Source organism: Protopterus annectens, chromosome 9.part0, assembly GCF_019279795.1.
Source record: "Protopterus annectens isolate FY-2018-M chromosome 9.part0, PAN1.0, whole genome shotgun sequence".
NCBI lineage: Eukaryota > Metazoa > Chordata > Ceratodontiformes > Protopteridae > Protopterus > Protopterus annectens.
Window position 1 is genome coordinate 1,158,349,160 of NC_056743.1, and position 20,479 is coordinate 1,158,369,638.

Below are 20,479 nucleotides of genomic sequence, written 5' to 3' on the forward strand. Positions count from 1 at the left end.
TGGAACCCAATTCTTTGTGGTGTTTGGCCAGAGCGTTAAAATCTGAACCTATCCTAACGTGATAGGCATGTTCCCTTATTCGTTCTTTTAAGGTCCGGTTGGTCTTCCCAACATAAAATGCGGGACATATTACACATCTGGCCAAATAAACAACATTCATACTGCAGCAACTAGTGGAAGTGTTGAAATGAAATATGCGCTTAGTGATCGGATGCACAAATGTTGTATCCTCATTGATATGTACACACTGAGTACATTTACCACATGGTGTAGTGTTATTGCCTGGTGAATCAATCATTCTCCTATGGTGGTTATACTTGGGTCTACATAACATCCTCCTCAGGTTGGGTTTGTTCTTAAACACCATACTGGGTTTAGGGCTTACAATTTTACTAATATCATTATCTGATAATAGAATGTCCCGATGTTTTTCCATAAGATGTTTTATATCCACAGCTTTTCCGGTATAAAACATGGGAGCTTTTACATTCATTGTGCTCGGTAGAATTCTATCCTCATCAGAGCTAGCAGCTTCTGAAAAATAAGGTCTCGCTCTAGTGGTTCTTAAACCATCAACCTCAACAAGAGTTTGATCTACCCTCTCTACATTATAACCTCTCTCCATAAACTTAGTCCTCAGACCATCTATTTCACATTTGTATCCCTGGTCCGATGGATTCAGCCTTGATGCCCTCATAAACTGTCCTTTCATGACGTTAGTAAAAACGTACTGTGGGTGCATACTCTTCCTATGAAGTAGTGTATTCCTATAACATGATTTCCTATGGACAGAGGTGTTAAGTAGTCCATTACTAAGCTTAAAAACATTAACATCTAAATAAGAAATCTCATACTCTGAATAATTTAAAGTGAATTTCAGAAAATTAGTCGATCTATCTAAACTCTCAACAAATTCTAGGAGTGTGTCCACATTACCTAGCCAAACAAGGAAAAGATCATCCACAAATCTTCGATACATGCCAACAAACTTCTTGTACAGATCTGATTTAAACAAAAACTTGTCCTCCCATGCTGCCATTACTAGGTTGGCGTAGCTATTGGCACAGGATGTGCCCATAGCTACACCATCCTTCTGAAGAAAAATCTCATCTCCAAACACAAAAACATTAGTAACCAAGATGGTTTCCAAGAAAAGTGTAATCAAATCTACTTTCTCAACCGAGAAATCAGAGTGGTCACGTAAATAGTCTTGAACAAACCTAATCCCCAAATCATTAGGAATGACAGTAAACAGGCTGACAACATCTAGTGTGACTAACAAATACTGTGTTCCATCCTTTAATTGTCTCATATAAGTGTATAAATCTATTAAAAATTGTTTACTATCTCTCAAAATATAAATGTTCCTATCAACTAACGGTCTTAGGAAGAACTCAGTGTAAATGGAAAGAGGCTCGGTAACCCAGCCTTGGCCTGCTACAATGGGTCTCATCGGTGGCTTCACCAAGGATTTATGAATCTTGGGTAGCCCCTGTATGATTGGGATAAGCGGATTTAAAACTTTCAAATAATCATACAGTTCTTGGGTTATACAAGCAGACATGATAAGGTCATCAAGCATGTAATAAGTTTGAAAAACCTTCTCCTTCACTAGTGTCATATCTATTTTGAGATAAAAATTCCTATCACTCAAAAGTTGAAGCATATTCTCATTGTAGTCAGCCACATCCATCAAAACTATAGGCCCTCCTTTATCGGCTGGTCTAACAACCACTGTTTCATCATTCCTAAGGTCCATTAAAGCTTTCCTTTGATGGTAACTAACCCAAATATTACACATACACCATGTGCATATAACAAAAATACACATACATGCATACAACACACAAATGTACTTATATATATTACATGCACACTCTCTTGTATGAATATATATTTGTTTCTTTGAACTGATATAGTCCTACTGGAGAGGGCCCTTGTCAAAAGGAGCCTTGAGAAGAAACTTTGCCTACACTGACAAAAAAGCAGATACTGACAATTACGAAACACATTTCAGAGTAATAAAAGTATCACATTCACAGAAAACAGAAGGCATACTGGCAGCTACAATATACATTACACACTATCCAAGCTGTGGTGGTGGTGCTGCGGTAGTGTTGTCGCCTCACAGTAAGATGTTGTCCTGTTCGATTCTCATCTAGAGCGTCTTCTGTATGGAGACATGCGTGAATGGGTGTACCTTCGTTGAAGGTTGTGCGTCAGGTTCAGCAACTCGGCACATAAAAATCTCCTGCCAATCATTAGCGGACTGGAGTTCCGCTGTGGCGACCCCTAACCGGGAAAAGCCGCAAGACACAACAACAGCAACTATCCATTCTAAAACATACACACTCACATATGTACTTATACATACATAAAACATTTATATGGAATATGACAGATGTTGGATATAATTCTTATTTTTTTCTACAGGGGAACTTGTACTGGTATATCTCAAGTTGCAAACTTGATGAAATACTAGAGCACAACCTATAGTACAAGTAACATATGACTCAGACCTCCACATATACAAACACAATAGCATTAAAGTTAAACTCTGACCCCTATAGCAAATGACAAAGTCAAGAAAAACAAAACAGCATGCCTACGTCAATGGTGAATCACCTAGGCACATGTTCAAAGGTTCACAGGTGTGTACTAGGCTAATAGTCCTGGAGCCTTTACAAGCCTAGCCCATAGAAGTGCCTTGGGATCATGCCACCCAACGTTAGCTCCCAGTGCCTCTATCAAGCAGAGCCACTGGAGTGATCCCCAGAGTGAACTTTCTGTTAGTCATCCACTCATCAAGATTTGTCTTGAAGAGGGACAGCAAGGTGCTTTGCTTGACATGTATGGGAAGTCTATTCCAGATGTGTGCTTACTCAATAAGACACTTGTTGGAATTTAATCTCAACTGAAACCATATCTGTTGTGTAGTTGTTGTGCACCTATGAACAATGAACATTGCTTACTTCCAGCATATCAAAGTCAGAAAGCATATACACTCAACAATAGAGAAGCGTGCCAATTTTACTTTATGTGAGGCAGTACAGGAATCACTCTGCAAGAAAAAATTAAGGTACAGGTGGCTCAGAGTCTTCTCCCTACAGAATCTACTGAACAGATACCATTCCACAGTAACTTCTAACTATTATGGCAGACTGTATGATTTGGTAAGTACCTATGATTTTATTTCCCACAAGATGGGTCCTGTCACTCCATTTCTCTAGGGTGAATAGTTAATAAACTTCTCTCTACAAACTATGTTGTCAATGCCTTCTTGTAATGCATAACAACTGTTAAGTTAAAAAAAAAAAAAAAAAGTCACTTTTACAAAGCATTTTATACTTCTCAGCTGCAAAAGACATTGCCAAAGAACAAATCAATAATTTAGGCAGCTTCATTCTCGGTTACCCCATGGTAGTAAAACATTGCGTCATACAGCAACAAAAAGTAAAAAAAAAAAAAACTTATCAGAAAGAAATTGTTTGTTTTAGGTGATGTACTGCTATACACATATACAAAACAATATACAAGTTGCAAAACAACCTGAGAGAATTCCCCCTACAGTGTTCTGAGCATGGTCACACATGGCCACAAGGTTTAGGTCCCTAGAGCATGTAGCTCGCAGGGAGTGGGATTTCTTTAAGCGGAGCATGTCTAAAAGCTCTGGGTTTGACATAGCTTTGTGTGTTAGGCAGAGATCGCCTCTGAGTAGGTGATATGCGATGGAGTAAAGCTGCAGTTTTTTGAGATGGTCTGCGTAGGGCATCTGTTTGAGGCCTGTAATCCTCTTTGTGAGGTATTTCTGCAGCCTTTCCAGTTGTTGTAGATGTCTTGTGAGGTACATACCAAAAGGGACATTGTACTCTATAATGGGTCTAATGAGTGACAAGTAGAGGGAAACAATGACCTCTTTTTTCCTGGATGAGAGACCTTTTCTGATGAGGTGTGCCATGTAGAAGGATTTCCTGACTACTGTGGCGATGTGATTATCAAAGGAGAGACTACTGTCCACTTGTGTCCCAAGGTCTCTTATCACACTTTCAGTGTTAAGTAGACTACTGCCTATTTGGTAGTTCATGGGTACAGAGTTTTTACCAAAAGGGATGACAATGCACTTTTTGGCATTGAGCATGAGGCCGTGGCTTTGACACCAGGCATCTGTGTCAGCGAGGCCCTTTTGTAGGATGTCCACATCTTTTGGAGTTTTGATTATGACTCCTAGTTTGCAGTCATCTGCGAACTTCGTTAGCCAAAGGCCTTCTGTGTTAGCCTGTACTTCAGAGAAGTAGATACCAAACAGGAGAGGACCCAGGACTGAACCCTGTTGTACTCCACTTGTCACTGGTCTGAAGTTGGATTTGGAGTCTGCTACTTTCACAGTGTGGGTTCTGTCAGTGAGCCAGATGGCAACCCATCTTGTGACATAGGGATTTATACCTAGTTTAGTGAGTTTATCTATAATTCCAGAGTGGAGGATGGTATCGAAAGCCTTGGCGAGATCTAGATAGGCTGTGTGAACCACCTTATCCTCATCTATGGCTTTGGTGACTGCTTCAAAGTCTATCAGGTTTAGGAGACATGATCTGCCTTTTACAGACCCGAACTGGGTGAGGTCCTTTGTGGAGTGGGATAACTGTCACTGTTCACCATTCAGTGGGCACATAGACTGAGGTGAGGCTATGATTGAACATGGTACTTAGGTGGGGTGCCAGTTCGTTCTGTAGTTCATGTAGAACGCAGCCTGGGATGTTGTCAGGTCCCATGGATGCTGTGTTCTTGGCTTTGGATAGTGTGTTTTTTACCTGTGCAGCCATGATTACGGGAACACTGTATTCTTCTGGTATAGAGATGGGCCCTTTAGGGGATGGCAGAGGGGTAACATTAACACTGAACCTATCTAAGAGGATGTTGGCAATATCAGTTGGTTCTGTATATTTAGTGCAATTGTGCTGTAACTCAGAGCAGATCTGAGTGTTGCCATTGAGATTCTTGACATAGCTATATAATGCTTTGTGGTTGTCTTTAGAGTCAGTGACGATTTTGTTTTCAGAACTAGCTTTGGAGGATTTTATGAGGGATCTCAGCTTCTTACTGAGGCTGACCAGGGAGTTTCTCCAATCATGGGATTTTACTGTTTTTTGCAACAGTTTCTTTCTTCTGTTGTAGAGTTTGTTTATGGCAGGGGACCACCAGATTGGCTTCCTTTGTTTGGAGGATAGCATGCACTCGTGTAAGTGCTTATAAAGTGCATTTGTGTAGGATTCAGCAGTCATACCTCTATTGTCCGTCAGCATGGGTGTCGTGAAGTTTGCCACTTCTGTCTTAAGAAGTGTGAAGTTGGCTTTGGAGAAATTTTTTACTGTGGTTTCCCTAATGGGGAGTGAGGGAGGGATGTGGATGTCTAGGGTGATTAGCTTGTGGTCGGATCTGACCAATGAGGAATTGACCTCTGGTGTGGAGCACTGGTTGCCCATGTTGGTAATAACCAGGTCTAGGATATTGCTGCTCCTGGTGGGGTTGTGGATAAGTGATCCAAACATTGGAATTTATGAATTCCAGAAAACGTTGAGCACAAGAATTGGTACATGAGTAGTTTTCCCAGTTAATGGTAGGGTAGTTGAAATTGCCCATTATTAGGGTGTTAGGTTGTATCCTAATATTTTCCAGTGTATCAAAAAATGAGGAGTGGGAATCCTGGGGCATGATGGGGGATCTGTAGCAAGCTACAATTTGGATTGTGGTCTTGCCCAGAGTTAGTTGCACTTGGATAATCTCGGATGCATTATGCTGAGCAACTAGCCTGGAGGTGAGGATATCCTTAATGAATATGGACATGCCTCCGCCTTTAGTGTTTCCGTCCAGGTTAGGTGGCCGTAAGGTGTGGTATGAGTTATAGCCTGGTAATGCAGGGGTACTCTCTGGAGCCTTGAACCAGGTCTCTGTCACTGCACAGATGTCGATGTTCTCCATTTTAAGGAGTGCCTCGAGTGAGTGCATTTTGAGATTTAGACTTCTAGCATTGAGTAGCAATATCCTCAGATTCTTCTTGCTTGTACCTGTTATAGTGGTGAATTTGTCATTTGAACCTTGCCTAAAAAAGGCACTATAGGGGTGGCTTGAGCCTTAGCCAGTATCCAGAATCCCAGGGTCGACAGGTGCAGGCCATCTCTGGCAAAGCATCATGGTTTGTCGATCATGTCATCCCAGGCAGACAGATACTGGATCCCCTTAGAATGACACAAGAAGCTTAACCAATTGTTGAAGTCAATCATTTTGTCCTTGTACTGTGGCATCCTTCTGGGTGATGGCAGGATGCTACTCAGAGCTAGGGTCATACCTGCCTGGGCTACAAGATCGACAGCTCCTCCATGTCCCTTTTCATGTAGTCCAGGGAGGTACGTCTCAGGTCATTCACACCAACATGGACAATGACAGAGTCATATTTGTACTTGTTGTGGAATGACCTGAGTGCATACGTTATGTGGCGGATCCTGGCACCCGACAGGCAGCTGACAGTAACTTTCTCCTTGTTTAGCCTGGTGAGTGGAACATCAGTGTGCCTGACTATAGATTCACCTATGACTAGAGTGTTGCATACGTTGTTATGCCTTATGGGCTGTGGTTGAGTGGCACATTGCGTTTGTGGGCTATGTGTCATTTGGGTTGTGTTGGGGGGGTGGAGGTTGCTTGTGTTTCTGCTTTGGAAGTCCCTGTTGCTTGGGCAGGTTTTTACTGAGAGCCTCCACAAATGTAGGTGTGTGTTTTGTGTTTCTATGTGTGTGTTTTGGTGGTGTAGGTTTTGAGGGACTATGTGCTGAGTGTGGTGTTGTGCAAGTGTTTACCTTCTCCTCTTGACTGTCTAGTCCAGTCTTAGGTGAAGAGAGCGTTGCTTCCAGTTTGGCTATATAAGTGCATCTCTCACAGGTTGTAGTGTTGGGTGGTAGGAGGAGAGGGTTGTCTGTGTATATGAGGCAATTACTGCATTGCCCCAAGATGCCCAGATTCATCAGGTAGACAGGAGAAAACACCGGAAGCTGACCCTTAGACATGCCTGAATATGTGCTTATTTGTTAAGTACTAAAAACTGTTTTCCTCTAGACAGTGAGGAAAGTTGAGTGCTTTAGTAATTTGTAGCTTATTTAGTGCTTACAATAAGTTCTGAACAAGTGCTGAGCTCAAAGAAACAGACTTGAGTGCTGATACTAAAAAAACTGGCTAGTTCTAAGAAACAAAATTAAGCTAGAAGGCTTCCCTCTAACACAGAAAGGTTTGGGGGCTTAGAAGCCCACAAATAGTCCTGGACACAGCAAATCTGTATCCAGACTAGACTACCCACAGGAAAGGCAGAAAACAAGCTTAGCATTTTTTTAAGTGGAAAGAGAGAAAGGAGGAGCAGAAACTAAGCTGATTGGCCTTCTCAAATGTTCACCCTGTATTAGGTAGAATGCAGTAATGACACTAGACTGGGAGGAGGGTCCCAGATCAAATTTACAGTAGGGGTGGGCATCTGCAAAGCCACCAACTAACAGCATGCCAGTAGGAAGGGAGGGTGGGAAACAAACTGCAGAAATGTTTCTCACAGCAGAAAAGCAGCAGTGAGCCTTTAAATTAAAGTTTTAAACAGCTAAAGGAGCCTCTAGAGAAAGCTTTTAACTGCAAACAAGTTAACAGAATCAAACAACCCAACAGATGCTTAATAAAAGTGGACAATTTCCAGTTAATGCCTCACACGCAGTGAAACTAGCTAGAAAAATATACAGTCGACAAAGTGCTATAAATAACTCGAAAAAATAAGCAGAAAAACATGATACTTAATGTTATATATTATAGATCCAAGTTTGCACAGTGTCCTTGCTTCGATTAGCTCAGTGTGAAATGGCAGAAACACTCACAAACTTAACTTCTTAGGTAACAGAAAGTTGAAACCTGAGACAACTTATCACACTTTCAGTGTTAAGTAGACTACAACCTATGTGGTAACTCATGGGTACCGAGTTTTTACCAAAGGGATGATAATGCACTTTTTGACATTGAGCTTGAGACCATGGCTTTGACATCAGGCATCTGTCTCATTGAAGCCCTTTTGTAGGATGTCCACATCATTAGGAGTTTCAATTATGGCTCCTAGTTTGCAGTAATTTGCAGACTTTGTTAGCCAAAGACCTTCTGTGTTAGCCTGTACTTCAGAAAAGTAGATACCAAACAGGAGAGGACCCAGGACCGAACCCTGAGGACCCAGGACCGAACCCTGTGGTACTCCACTTGTCACTGGTCTGAAGTCGGATTTGGAGTCTGCTACTTTCACAGTGTGGGTTCTGTCAGTGAGCCAGTTGGGAACCCATCTTGTGACATAAGGATCTATACCCAGTTCAGTGAGTTTATCTATAATTGCAGAGTGGTGGATGGTGTCAAAAGCCTTGGTGAGATAATTGGCTTAGCTACTGGTGTCATTCCAAGGGGAGCCAGTATTTGTCAGCCTCGGATGACATGATCCACAGACCATGCTACTTTGCCAGAGGTGGTTTGCACCTGTAGCCACCAGGTTTTTGAATAAAGGCCAAGGCATTAGCCAACCCATAGTACCCTTTTAGGCAGTCCCAAACCAACAAACTTGCTGATATAACAAATTCTTCTAATACCAACCTGAAGGTACTTCTGCTCAATGCTAGGAGTCGTAACAAGAAACTGCACTCAATGGAAGCTCTCCTCACCCCGAAGAATGCTTACATCTGTGCAGTTACAGACACATGGTTCAAAGCTGCAGAAAGCACCATGGCAGTGCAAGGCTACAATGTCAATCTCACATTCAGACCATTCCCTGAAAAGAAAAACTGAAAGGAGGAAGTGCTTCCATTCACATAAACAATTACACAGCAAGACTGGTCAAGAGGGATGACTCACTTGTACTACTCCATGTCTAGCTGACCACATGCAGAATTACCCACCATATCACCACTAGCTACAGGTCCCCAACAATGAAAACCACGCCACATACCTTAAGTTAATAGAAACACTTGCCATTCAGCCTAACACACTACTCATGAGTGATTTTAACTACCTGCTCCATATGTTGGGAAGCATACATGACCACTAACATGCAGGCTCAGAGATTCCTGGACTTTGTCAGTACAAATGCTCTGGAACAGCTGGTATGCACTCTCTCTAGAGGCTCAAACATCCTTGACATAGTACTCACACACATAGGGGAGTGCTGCACCCCCCCAGTGTACTGTTTTCATCAGATCATAAATCAGTCTCCTTTAAAATAAATGTAATGGCAGAACTCTCAAACCTTAAAGAACTTTTCTAAGGCAAATTTATCTTCTATTAGGGTTGCCACCTCTTCAAATGCCCAAAGTGGGGCATTTTTTGTAGAAACATGAGATTTGGCTGGACAAAACATAACCACGACCAGTGCAAGGTACAGAACTTCACTTTTTTGCACAAATAAAAGTTAATTGTTATAGCATTTGAGTTGCTTATGCAGTTTCATATAACATTTTGGTGTTTCAGATACTAAATAACTGTTTTATGCAACTATTAAAGAAAACTTGGGAAATATTTTTTGTCCTAAAATCTCAGGACATTTGCCACTTTGTAGGTTTTTTTGCAGGACACAACTGCCCAAAAGAGGGACAGGTGGTAACCCTACCTTCTATAAAACAATAGCATTTAATTTTAATACTCCCACAACCCTGAAAAATCAAAAGGCTATGCAGAATATATAAGTGAATGCCCTGTACTACCACTTAAACAACTGCACAGCAATGGCAGTATCTGATCGAACTAAACCAGTGTCTAGCCAGAACAAGTCACCCTGGTGGACAGAATGGCATAAATAGATTATACAACAAATGAAAAAAAAATCCTGTCTAAAAGCAAGAGGGAGGGTGAACACAGAAAAATTCCCTCATCATCTCAACAGGCAAATTAGGGAAGTAGTCAAGTTCTCAAAAGCTAAATACAAAGCTAAAATAGCTTCCCAACCAAAGGTCAACCACAGCATTTTTTAGTCATGTCCAAAATATTGAGGGAAATGCTCAATGTGCTGAGTTGGCTCTCTAATGCTGCAGACATGGCATCAATGGGCCCTGATGGAATACCAGGGTGCCTATTAAATAGCATGAATCATGACCTAGAGGAGTCACGTGGATCTCTATTTAAACCACAGTCTCCAAACAGGCATTGCCCCAGTATAGTGAAGGACAATAACAGTCGTCCCTCTGCACAAGAGAAGGACCAATGAACCTACAAAACTACAGTCCCATAAGTCTGACTAGCTTCACATGAAAGGCTATGGAAAGCATAATCTTGGACCTGATTAACAACAACATAGGAAATCTCCAAACTCTGGTCCCAACCCAGTTAGGCTTTTTCAAAAGCAGGTACTGCTCTTTGAAAAGGTTGGTAAGGCCATGGATGAGGGTAAGATAGTGCAGATTGTCTACCAGGGCCTGGCCAAGGCATTTGACACAATGCCCCTCTCGGATATTATAGCCAAACCCACAAAACTGGACATAAACCTCCATGTCACCAGATAGATAACCAAAAACCTCCATGTCACCAGATGGATAGCTAAATGAATCATAAATAGGACAAATATTATTACAGTGGGAGACTCCACATCCAACAAGAGAGGAGTCACCAGTGGAGTACCACAGGGCTCAGTGCTGGGCCCCCTCCTATTTGGGATACATTTCTCAGTATCATGTCAAATGTAAATGGCCTTTGGATGACCATGTCTGCAGATGCCTGCAACTAGAAGGCAATCACGGACCCCTTATGATGTTGATATCCTACAGGAAGAAATGACAAACTAATGACTGGTGTCAGAGCCATGTCCTCAAACTAAATGCAAAGAAATACATAATACCACCCTTTGGGAAATTAAATACCCCTGCAAATCTGCACCTTCCACAGTCACCAAAGACTACTACTTTCTCCTCATACTTTCATGGTACCCTGCAAACAACATTTATGCAGGACCGGATTCTCCTCATAGTATTGGTATCAGAAATGGACAGTTCAGCCAAGTACTGCGTACAGTGGTGCCCAAAATATGAAAGCCTAGATTCTGCGTCACATACATATTGGCACTCACACCATCACCAGTGAAAGACTAAGAAAGAAACACCAAGTAATGTGACACATAACGGCGAAATTAAAGTATATTAACCCACCACCGAGTTCGTGCAGGAATGGGCGTGCCCGCTGTGATTGACATGCGGGAGGGCGCAGCCGTCCCCCTCCTCTACAATTATTAGTGCAATCAAAATACTTCCAGCCCTACAGGAAAATACATGTACATTGGGGGCATTTAAGGGTTAGCAACCTTTGTGACAATTCTTGCAAACCAGGAAATACAGTTTCTTACTACCACCCTATATCACAATGGGATATCCCCCCCAACACACACAGTTTTTTTTCTTTCCAAACATCTACCATAGGACATCCTTATTTTTATATTATTTTCCATCGTAGTCCAAGAGCCATGGACATAAATATTGCCATTCCATTCCGTTCCACTAGTAAAAGCATTTAGGCAACAGTAGAATGAAAGAGCCACTGACAGAAACGCTGTGGTTAAACTAATAAAAGCTTTCAGGTAACAGAAGAATGAAAGAGCTACTGACATAAGCACTGCGATTCCACTAATAAAAGCATTGAAGTAACAGTAGAATGAAAGGCCATTGACATAAACAATGCGGTTCCACTAATGAAAACATTCAAGCAGCGGTAGAATGAAAGAGCCACTGACATGAACACCGCGGTTTCACTAATAAAAACATTGGTAAAAGTAGAATGAAAGAGCCATAGCTCTCAACCTTCCATCGCCAAAATGAAGAACACTTGCCTTCATAATGTGGAACAAATGGACAAAATGTGGAACACATACTAATGGCTTACTAACAACTTCAACTAGAAAGGTCATAGGATGGTTAAAATATGCTGGTTTTACTAAAAAAATTCCTAACACTGAATGTGTGACAGACTCAGAACTTTTTAAGACCCCAAATGAGTCAGTACACAAGTATTTTGCAATAAGCATATAATTACTGTTATACGTATATACGTTTAATGTTTTCTGTATTTTCTTTATAATTTTGCTAATCTGTTTGTAAGTCTATATTACCTAGTGTTTTGGTGGCATCTTTCAATCAAACAGTGGGAGGTGCAGTCAAAATAGTTGCAGGCAGGGTTTGGGCGGGGCTTGCTACTGCGCATCTGGTGGGTTAATACACTTCAATTTCGCCGACATAACTGCATTAAACTTCATCACAGAAAGTAAGCAAACTTTGTAATACAGAAATAAAAGCTACTCTGAATAACTCTCCAGCACACTGCAGACCACACCCCTACATTGCCACACAAGATAAATGGCTCAACATTTTTTTCCCAATGAATCCCTTGTAACTATGGCTTTCTTCCAGTTAGCATTGTCTACTAGAAAAAATACAGCATATTTTCAACCGTGATCATATAACCCTTAAAGGGTACTTGACTTTCCTTGGGGCGACAACCCCATAATATGAGAAACCCTACTGAAAATACCGAGCAGTCAGGTCATGCCCCTAGAGCATTTTTATGTATATTCCAGTACATTCTAAAAAAAACATGTTTACAGGGGGATTTTTACTCCATCAAATACCTCAAATGTCAATTTCCAAACTATAACACAATGGGAGTCCAAGACGTAGCTGAAAAGGGGTCAACAGGCCAGTACACTTACCTAGTGAACAAACAGAAATGAAATACAAATAAAATAACTAAATGAAAAGAAATTAACCAGCATTTAGACTGCAAATTAGCAAAAAGTCCAGAGCACTTATATTTAACCATACTGGATAATAAGAATGTAAATGCTGTAATGCATGATGCACACTGTAGTAGGTTTATCAAAGAGACACATACATAGCATTTCTGCTCAGCATGTACAGTTGCACTCTAACATAACAAGTGCACATAAAGTATAAAACGGTACTGCTATTATTCCCATTTCCCCAAACCAAACATATAGCAAATAACATAATCACCACAAACAAATGCATTCATCGGTCGCTCATTCTATGCATCGCAATTCGTAGTGACTCCCTTCCTATATGACTGCAGCAGTATCCTACTACCAGTAAAGGACGTGTCCCAAATCTACTTCCGTAATTACTCCAACATATTACACCATATATATCAACTAAAAAAATACCACATCAGTAGTTTAGTAGTGATGTTAACTCTGAAAATACCTATAAGTTTTAGCAGCAAAGACAAGTCAAGAAACAAAACACCCACAACACATCAGTTAACAACTTTGCAAGACCCACTGCACAAGTTATACTTGTGTTCTAAAACTATCACAAGGCACAACTTTTAACAATTTAGTCCTGTTTCCAGATTTGGACCGCTGTACGAATCCAACCATGCCACCTTATTTAGTCTGCAACTTGCAGCCAAGATTTATCCTGCGATAGTAAACAGCCCTGCTTTCGAGTGAAACAATCAGGTCGTACCTGGACATCCTCTTTTCGCAGTTCATCAATCAGTACTGCAATGGGGTAAAGTGAATCATCTCCACTGGCGGCCGCCATGTTGCTAGTTTCTGTCATTAGTTAGTCAGACAGTTAGGTTTCACAGGGAAAAAAAACTATGAAAACTAGCCCAATACATCTCAATTAGGAATAAACAAAACTTAATGAAAAGCACTCTCGATACAAAAAAAAAAAAAAAAATCAGTCCGTAACCATTCTTAGCAATGACTAAGCATCCATACAACCTCGGAAGTGCCTGATGTTTAAAAGCGTTAGGGAAACAGAACTAGCAAAAATTACATCTACACATTTTCAGTGAAATTTACCTCATAAGATGTTTCAGAAAACCTGGGCGGATTGTCATTCACATCGCTGACTTGTATTTGGAGATTTACAGGTGCGTTCTGCATGAACTACAGAATGAACTGGCACCCCACCTAAGTACCATGTTCAATCATAGCCTCACCCCAGGCTATGTGCCCACTGAATGGCGCACAGTGACAGTTGTCCCACTGCACAAAGGGGGAGCCACCATGGATCCCGGAAACTACCACCCCATTAGCCTGATGAGCCTGGTCTGCAAGGCTGTGGAACATATCATCATGGAACTTATACACATTGACATTGGTACTCTCCAGACTCTGGTCCCCACCCAGTTCGGGTTTGTAAAAGGCAGATCATGTCTCCTGAACCTGATTGACTTCTTTGAAGCAGTCACCAAAGCTGTGGATGAGGGTAAGGTGGTTCATAGAGCCTATCTAGATCTCACCAAGGCTTTCGACACCATCCCCCACTCTGGAATTATAGATAAACTCACTAAACTAGGTATAAATCCCTATGGCACAAGATAGGTTGCCAACTGGCACACTGACAGAACCCACACTGTGAAAGTAGCAGACTCCAAATCCAACTTCAGACCAGTGACAAGTGGAGTACCACAGGGTTCAGTCCTGGGTACTCTCCTGTTTGGTATCTACTTCTTTGAAGTACAGACTAACACAGAAGGTCGATGGCTAATGAAGTTCGCAGATGACTGCAAACTAAGAGCCATAATCAAAACTCCAAAAGATGTGGACATCCTACGAAAGGGCCTCGCTGAGACAGATGCCTGGTGTCAAAGCCATGGCCTCAAGCTCAATGCCAAAAAGTGCATTGTCATCCCTTTTGGTAAAACTCTGTACCCATGAACTGCCACATAGGCAGTAGTCTACTTAATACAGAAAGTGTGATAAGAGACCTTGGGACACAGGTGGACAGTAGTCTCTCCTTTGATAATCACATCGCCACAGTAGTCAGGAAATCCTTCTACGTCGCACACCTCATCACAAAAGGTTACTCATCCAGGAAAAAAGAGGTCATTGTTCCCCTCTACTCGCTCATTAGACCCATTATAGAGTACAATGCCCCTTTTGGTATGTACCTCACAAGACATCTACAACAACTGGAAAGGCCGCAGAAATATCTCACAAAGAGGATTACCGGCCTCAGACAGATGCCCTACGCAGACTGTCTCAAAAAACTATAGCTTTACTCCGTCGCATATCGCCTACTCATAGGTGATCACTGCCTAACACACACAAAGCTATGTCAAACCCAGAGCTTTTGGACATGCTCCACTTAAAGAAATCCCAATCCCTCAAAGCTACATGCTCTAGGGACCTAAACCTTGTCACCACAATTTACAGAACATGCTGGAGGGATAGATTTCTGTCCCAGAGACTTCCCATACCCTGGAACAAGCTACCTATCTATATCAAACAAAGCTCCTCATTAGCACTCTTCAAGAAAAATATTGATGATTGGATAGCAGATAGGAAGTTCACCCTGGGGATCACTTCTGTGGCTCTGCTCGATAGTGTCACTTTTGATCATGAGGCCTTGCCTGGACACATGCTGATCATCATACCAATATATGTCCACAACTGAAGTAGATTACCCATTCACAGTTAAGCTTACATCCTGATCTCTGTGCCAGGTATTAGGTCATGCATTCTTTTTATGGAATGTGATTAGCTCATTACAGAACATGATACTGGTTCATTGGTTCATAAGCTATCTTGGTAAATTATGGAAAGGTGATAAAACATATTGCCTTGAGTCAACATTTGTTTACTTTTGAAAACAACTTGCATTTATTGCCTTACAAGTATGCATCCCACACAGATTCTTCCTGGATTTTCAAACCATGTATTCAAAGTGTGTGATATGTATTTGGAAAGGTAGTAAATAAATAAATGGATTGGCTTTAATTTGCATACATATTTTCAATTAAAGAGGTTATACACTTATAGTGAGACTACTTGTGGCTGTTCTTGGTTGCATTCTTTGTGGTTTGGTGTATTTTCTTACACATGATAGTACCAGTAAGGTTATTATTTTTCCCTTTCTTTGTTTAGGTTCCTGACACTTCATTTTATTTAGTCCCATTCCTGCTTCTCCTATGTTTGCCATTTGTTTTTGACTTGGCTTGTTTTTTGTCTGCTTTCTTGTCTTTGCAGGTAATAAAGCCAATGAAGAAGAAAAAAAGGCAGCTTTGCTTGTTGCTGACAAATTCATTAAAGAAATGAATTATAAGCCAAATACACAGGTAAGGATGGGTGGAAAAATGATTTCAGAACTGACTGCATCAGTTAAAGCAAACCAAAATGACAAGTCAGAGACCAAGCTTATCACTTTAGTGGAATATAATGTAGAACTGTCACCTTTGAGTTTGGGAAACTCAATAGACTGTGCGTTGTATCACTACACCAGATGCTGGGATTCATGTTGCAGTAATAATGCTGCAGTACATAATAAGTCCGTGTTGCATTGTACTCTTTGAATTGTGATTCTTCAGATGAGAAGTTCAATCAGGAACACATCTGCTTCAGTTAATAGCATTCCTGCTGTACATTAAAGATCATATGACACTTATATTTATTAGAAAACTTCCCTGAATTCAAGGCCAATATCAATGGCCTCTGGCTGACTAAATTTGCAGATGATTGCAAATTAGGAGCTGTCATTGAAATACCCACAGACACAAATATTCTCCAGGAAGGGCTGACACAGACAAATAACTGGTGCCAGAGCCACAGACTAAAACTAAATGCCAAGAAATGTGTAATAGTATCCTTCAGGAAGTCATCCACCCCTGGTAACTATTATACTGACAACACATCCCTAAGAGTTGACCCAGTAGTCAGGGACTTGGGGGGACTCACATAGGCAGTAATCTAGCCTTTGACCATGAGGTGTCTACAGTAGTGAGGAAATCATAATATGTTGTGCAACTTCTAAACAAAGGAATGACATCTAGGTCCAAGGAGGTCATTGTTCTATTGTGTTCGGCATTCATCAGACCTATCATTGAGTACAATGCCCCCTTTGGTATTTACTTAAAAAGACATATCCAACAATTGGAATGCCCACCAAGGTTCCTCACTAAAAGAATACAGGGAGTAAGTAACATGTCCTGTGCAGACTGCCTCAAGGCCCTATCACTATATTCTGCATTTTGCAGGCTGTTGAAGAAAGATCTATGTCTGGCATACAAGGCATTGTCAGACCCCACTCTAATGGACCTCCTGCATATCCACAAAACAAACAGCACCAGAATTATCTTTTCTAAGCACTTAAACCTTGCCTGTTATAGAAATAGGACCTACTGGAGAGACAGGTTTGTATCTCAGAGACCGCCCCTTCTCTGGAACAGGCTCCCCATCCATGTGAAGCAGAATTCCTCCTGAACACTTGGACAATTGGATGGGAACAGGAAGGTCATCCCTGCTTTGGCACCTGTGTCCTTATGGACACAGACAACCTGTAAATGGTTCATCTCCCACCCTGCCTGTAAATGTTTCACCTTCCATGCCCCTGCTTACACTTATCAAGGGTACCAGAACTTGTCAGAGATTTGGGATGTATGGCTAGGCTTAAAAAGGGCCTTGTGGTCATTAGCCTAGTAAACACCTATGATCCTATGAACTTTCAGTTAGTGAACAGCAATTGTATATACCTGTTTCCCTGTGGAATTTATATATGAAGACTTATGTCAACATTCATCTAACTTTCTTAATCAACCTTTCCTCCCTTCACCTGTCTACATCTTCACATATAATATTTTCTTTCTTGCAATACTCTGTGGATATCGCATATACTGTAAAATCAGTAAGTAAAAGAGGTTATACAGAAAAAAAATCATACAGGCAAAAACATAAAAAAGACCCTGGTAAACCAGAGTCTTTACTGAGTTATGCCTTAGATCTTTTTTGAAGGAGAGACATGAGAAATGTGCAGATGATCACTTCAGGGCATAACGATCTTCAGTTACATGGCTTCTGAATGCCCATTGACTTTTTATCTAAATCTTTATTGAGGCATCTGGGCTAGTAAAGCCAAACTCCACTAGCTGCAAAGATGACATGCTTTTTTAATAAGCTCATCAATACAGTATACGTGAATAATTTGGCCATTTGTTGAAAGCATTCAACTTAAAAAAAAAAAAAAAAAACATACACAACAAACTGGAAAATGAAACTCAAACCAAAAGCTGTAGATAGAATGAAGGAGTGAACACAATTTTTTAGTACTTTAGTTAAAATTTATTCTTCATGAACTTCTTCAGAAAAAAAGTCTTTTTTTCTGAAGAAGTTCGTGAGGAATAAATTTGCCAGTCAATAAATGCGATATAACTGGTGAAAAATGAGTGTCCGGTTCCAAGGAAAGAGGCAGAAAATACCAAAACTGTTGTTTATTAGTACATCAGGTTAAGCGCTTTCATCTATCCTCCATAGACTTCTTCAGAACACCATTTCTCAAACTAACAGCCTTTAAATAGTACTAATTAATTTAAATTATCCAATCCTGTGATACACCAATTTGATCTCATGAATATTAATTTCATGGATACTGAATGACTCATCCTGACATGGATTCTCATAACACAACAACCATTTAAAATCATGAAAATACATTTAAATGACTAAACAGTTATATAACTGTTTACGCATGATATAAAATTCATAATATTCAATAATAAAATTACATAGTAAAATAAAAATTTAAAATTGTTAAAAATACAACTATTAGTTGTGTCTCACAATGAACACACAAAACTGTGGGAAACTTGTAGCTCGATGAGTATAATCAACTTGGAACAACACCTACCCTACTATTAATATTACTTTTTTCTTACCCATTCTAGGCCCTTAGCAGGGGCTTGGTGGGAATACAATTATTTAATCTGGGGTAAGTGGCTGCATTTAATAATATTTGCCACTTCACTTCTCTTTCCCCCAATATACCTTTCATGTCACCTCCTCTAGGATTAATCTTTACACACTCTACAATTGCAAACTTGAAAGTGTTACAAGTCTCACTATCCCTAATATGCCTATATAGGGCGTTGTTAGTATCTTGCTTTCTTATACAATAAAGATGGTCATATATTCGGTTTCTTAACCTCCTCTCAGTTTTTCCTATGTAGAAACACGGACATTTTATACAGATGACTAGATAATCACAAACTGGGTCTGACAGTTGCCCTTTTTGAACCTTACTGTTGGTTTATTGATATTATCTATAGTGCGGGTGTGCTCCTCATATATGGCACAACACTGATTGCAGTGTCCACATTTGCTTGTACCTACAGAATTTGTATTGTTATTTCTATCACTATTTTGGATTTTTCTTTTTAAATTCTTTCCAGTTTTGTATACAAAAAGGGGTTTAGTTCCCAATTTATTATGCACCCCCTCATCACACCACAAAATATTCCAATTTTTATGTATAATACTTTTGACCTCGTTTACATAAGGGTTGAACCCCAATATACAGGCCCTGTTATATTTCTTATTATTTTGATTACTATTAGTAGTCTCTTCGTTCGTCTCCATAGCCACACCCAATAAGGGTTTGTACTTTTTCCCTCATTCTCTTTTAACATACCCTGTAACATCATTAATAAGTTAATTGGGGTACCCCCTTTCTCTAAACATGTTTCCTATATGGTCAATTTCTTTAACCATCTCCGAATAGTCCAATGTCATCCGGGCTGCTCTTATACATTGCCCCTTAATTATACTTTTCTTTTGCTTCCATGGATGATTACTGGAAAATTCCAAGTATGTGTTATTAAAGGTATCTTTTCTATATATCTTTGACCTAAAACCTTTACTTGTAGTATAGATATATGTATCAAGATATGATATACCTCTTTTGCCACATTTGTGGGTAAATTTTAAGTATGGACTGGAAGTGTTGAGATATTCTAAAAATAATACTATTTCGTCCATGGTACCAGTCCACAATATAAATATAGCGTCCAAAAATCTGATGTAACAACTAATGAACTGGTACCATTGATTGGTGAACATATGTTCATCCTCCCAATCTAACAGAACAAGGTTTGCAAACATAGGGGCACACGCGGCCCCCATAGCAACACCTCGGGTCTGTCTGTAATGTTCATCTTCATAATATATATAATTATTATCCAGCACAATACCCATAAATTCTTCCAATAAAACAACTTTCTCCCATTCCAATTGTGTATACATCTGTATAGTGTTAATAAACCTAACTGTTCCATCTTCTTTTGGTATACAAGAAAATAGGTCGACCACATCAATAGTCAAAAAATATGACACCATCTTTCCACAGGTGGGGTTTTATCCTGCTCAAAAATTCCCAAGAATCTTTGACAATGTGTGGGACCTTGCTATAAATGTTTTTTAGCCATCTATCCATTACTTTTCCATAAGGAAAGGTCTTACTTTTACTACCTGAAATGAGAGGTCGAAATGGGGGATCCTCCATATTTTTATGAATCTTGGGTATCCCCACTATTGTAGCCAACACTGGATGTTCTACTTTTAAAAATTGATACATTTCTTTGTCTATTCTATTATCCATTAAATATTATATATTAAATATATAAGGTTTAAAAAGGGCAACTGTCAGACCCAGTT

General features: G+C 40.2%; 1 protein-coding gene across 2 annotated transcripts in view; it reads left to right on the plus strand.

The window, feature by feature from the left end:
• The window catches only part of CAPG (capping actin protein, gelsolin like), a 315,146-nt gene that overhangs the window by 264,923 nt on the left and 29,744 nt on the right, over positions 1-20,479 (plus strand). For both annotated transcript variants that reach the window (XM_044084038.1, XM_044084039.1), the window contains one exon: positions 16,028-16,116. In XM_044084038.1, coding sequence (XP_043939973.1) covers positions 16,028-16,116 — 89 coding nt within the window. The remainder of the gene's footprint in view (positions 1-16,027; positions 16,117-20,479) is intronic.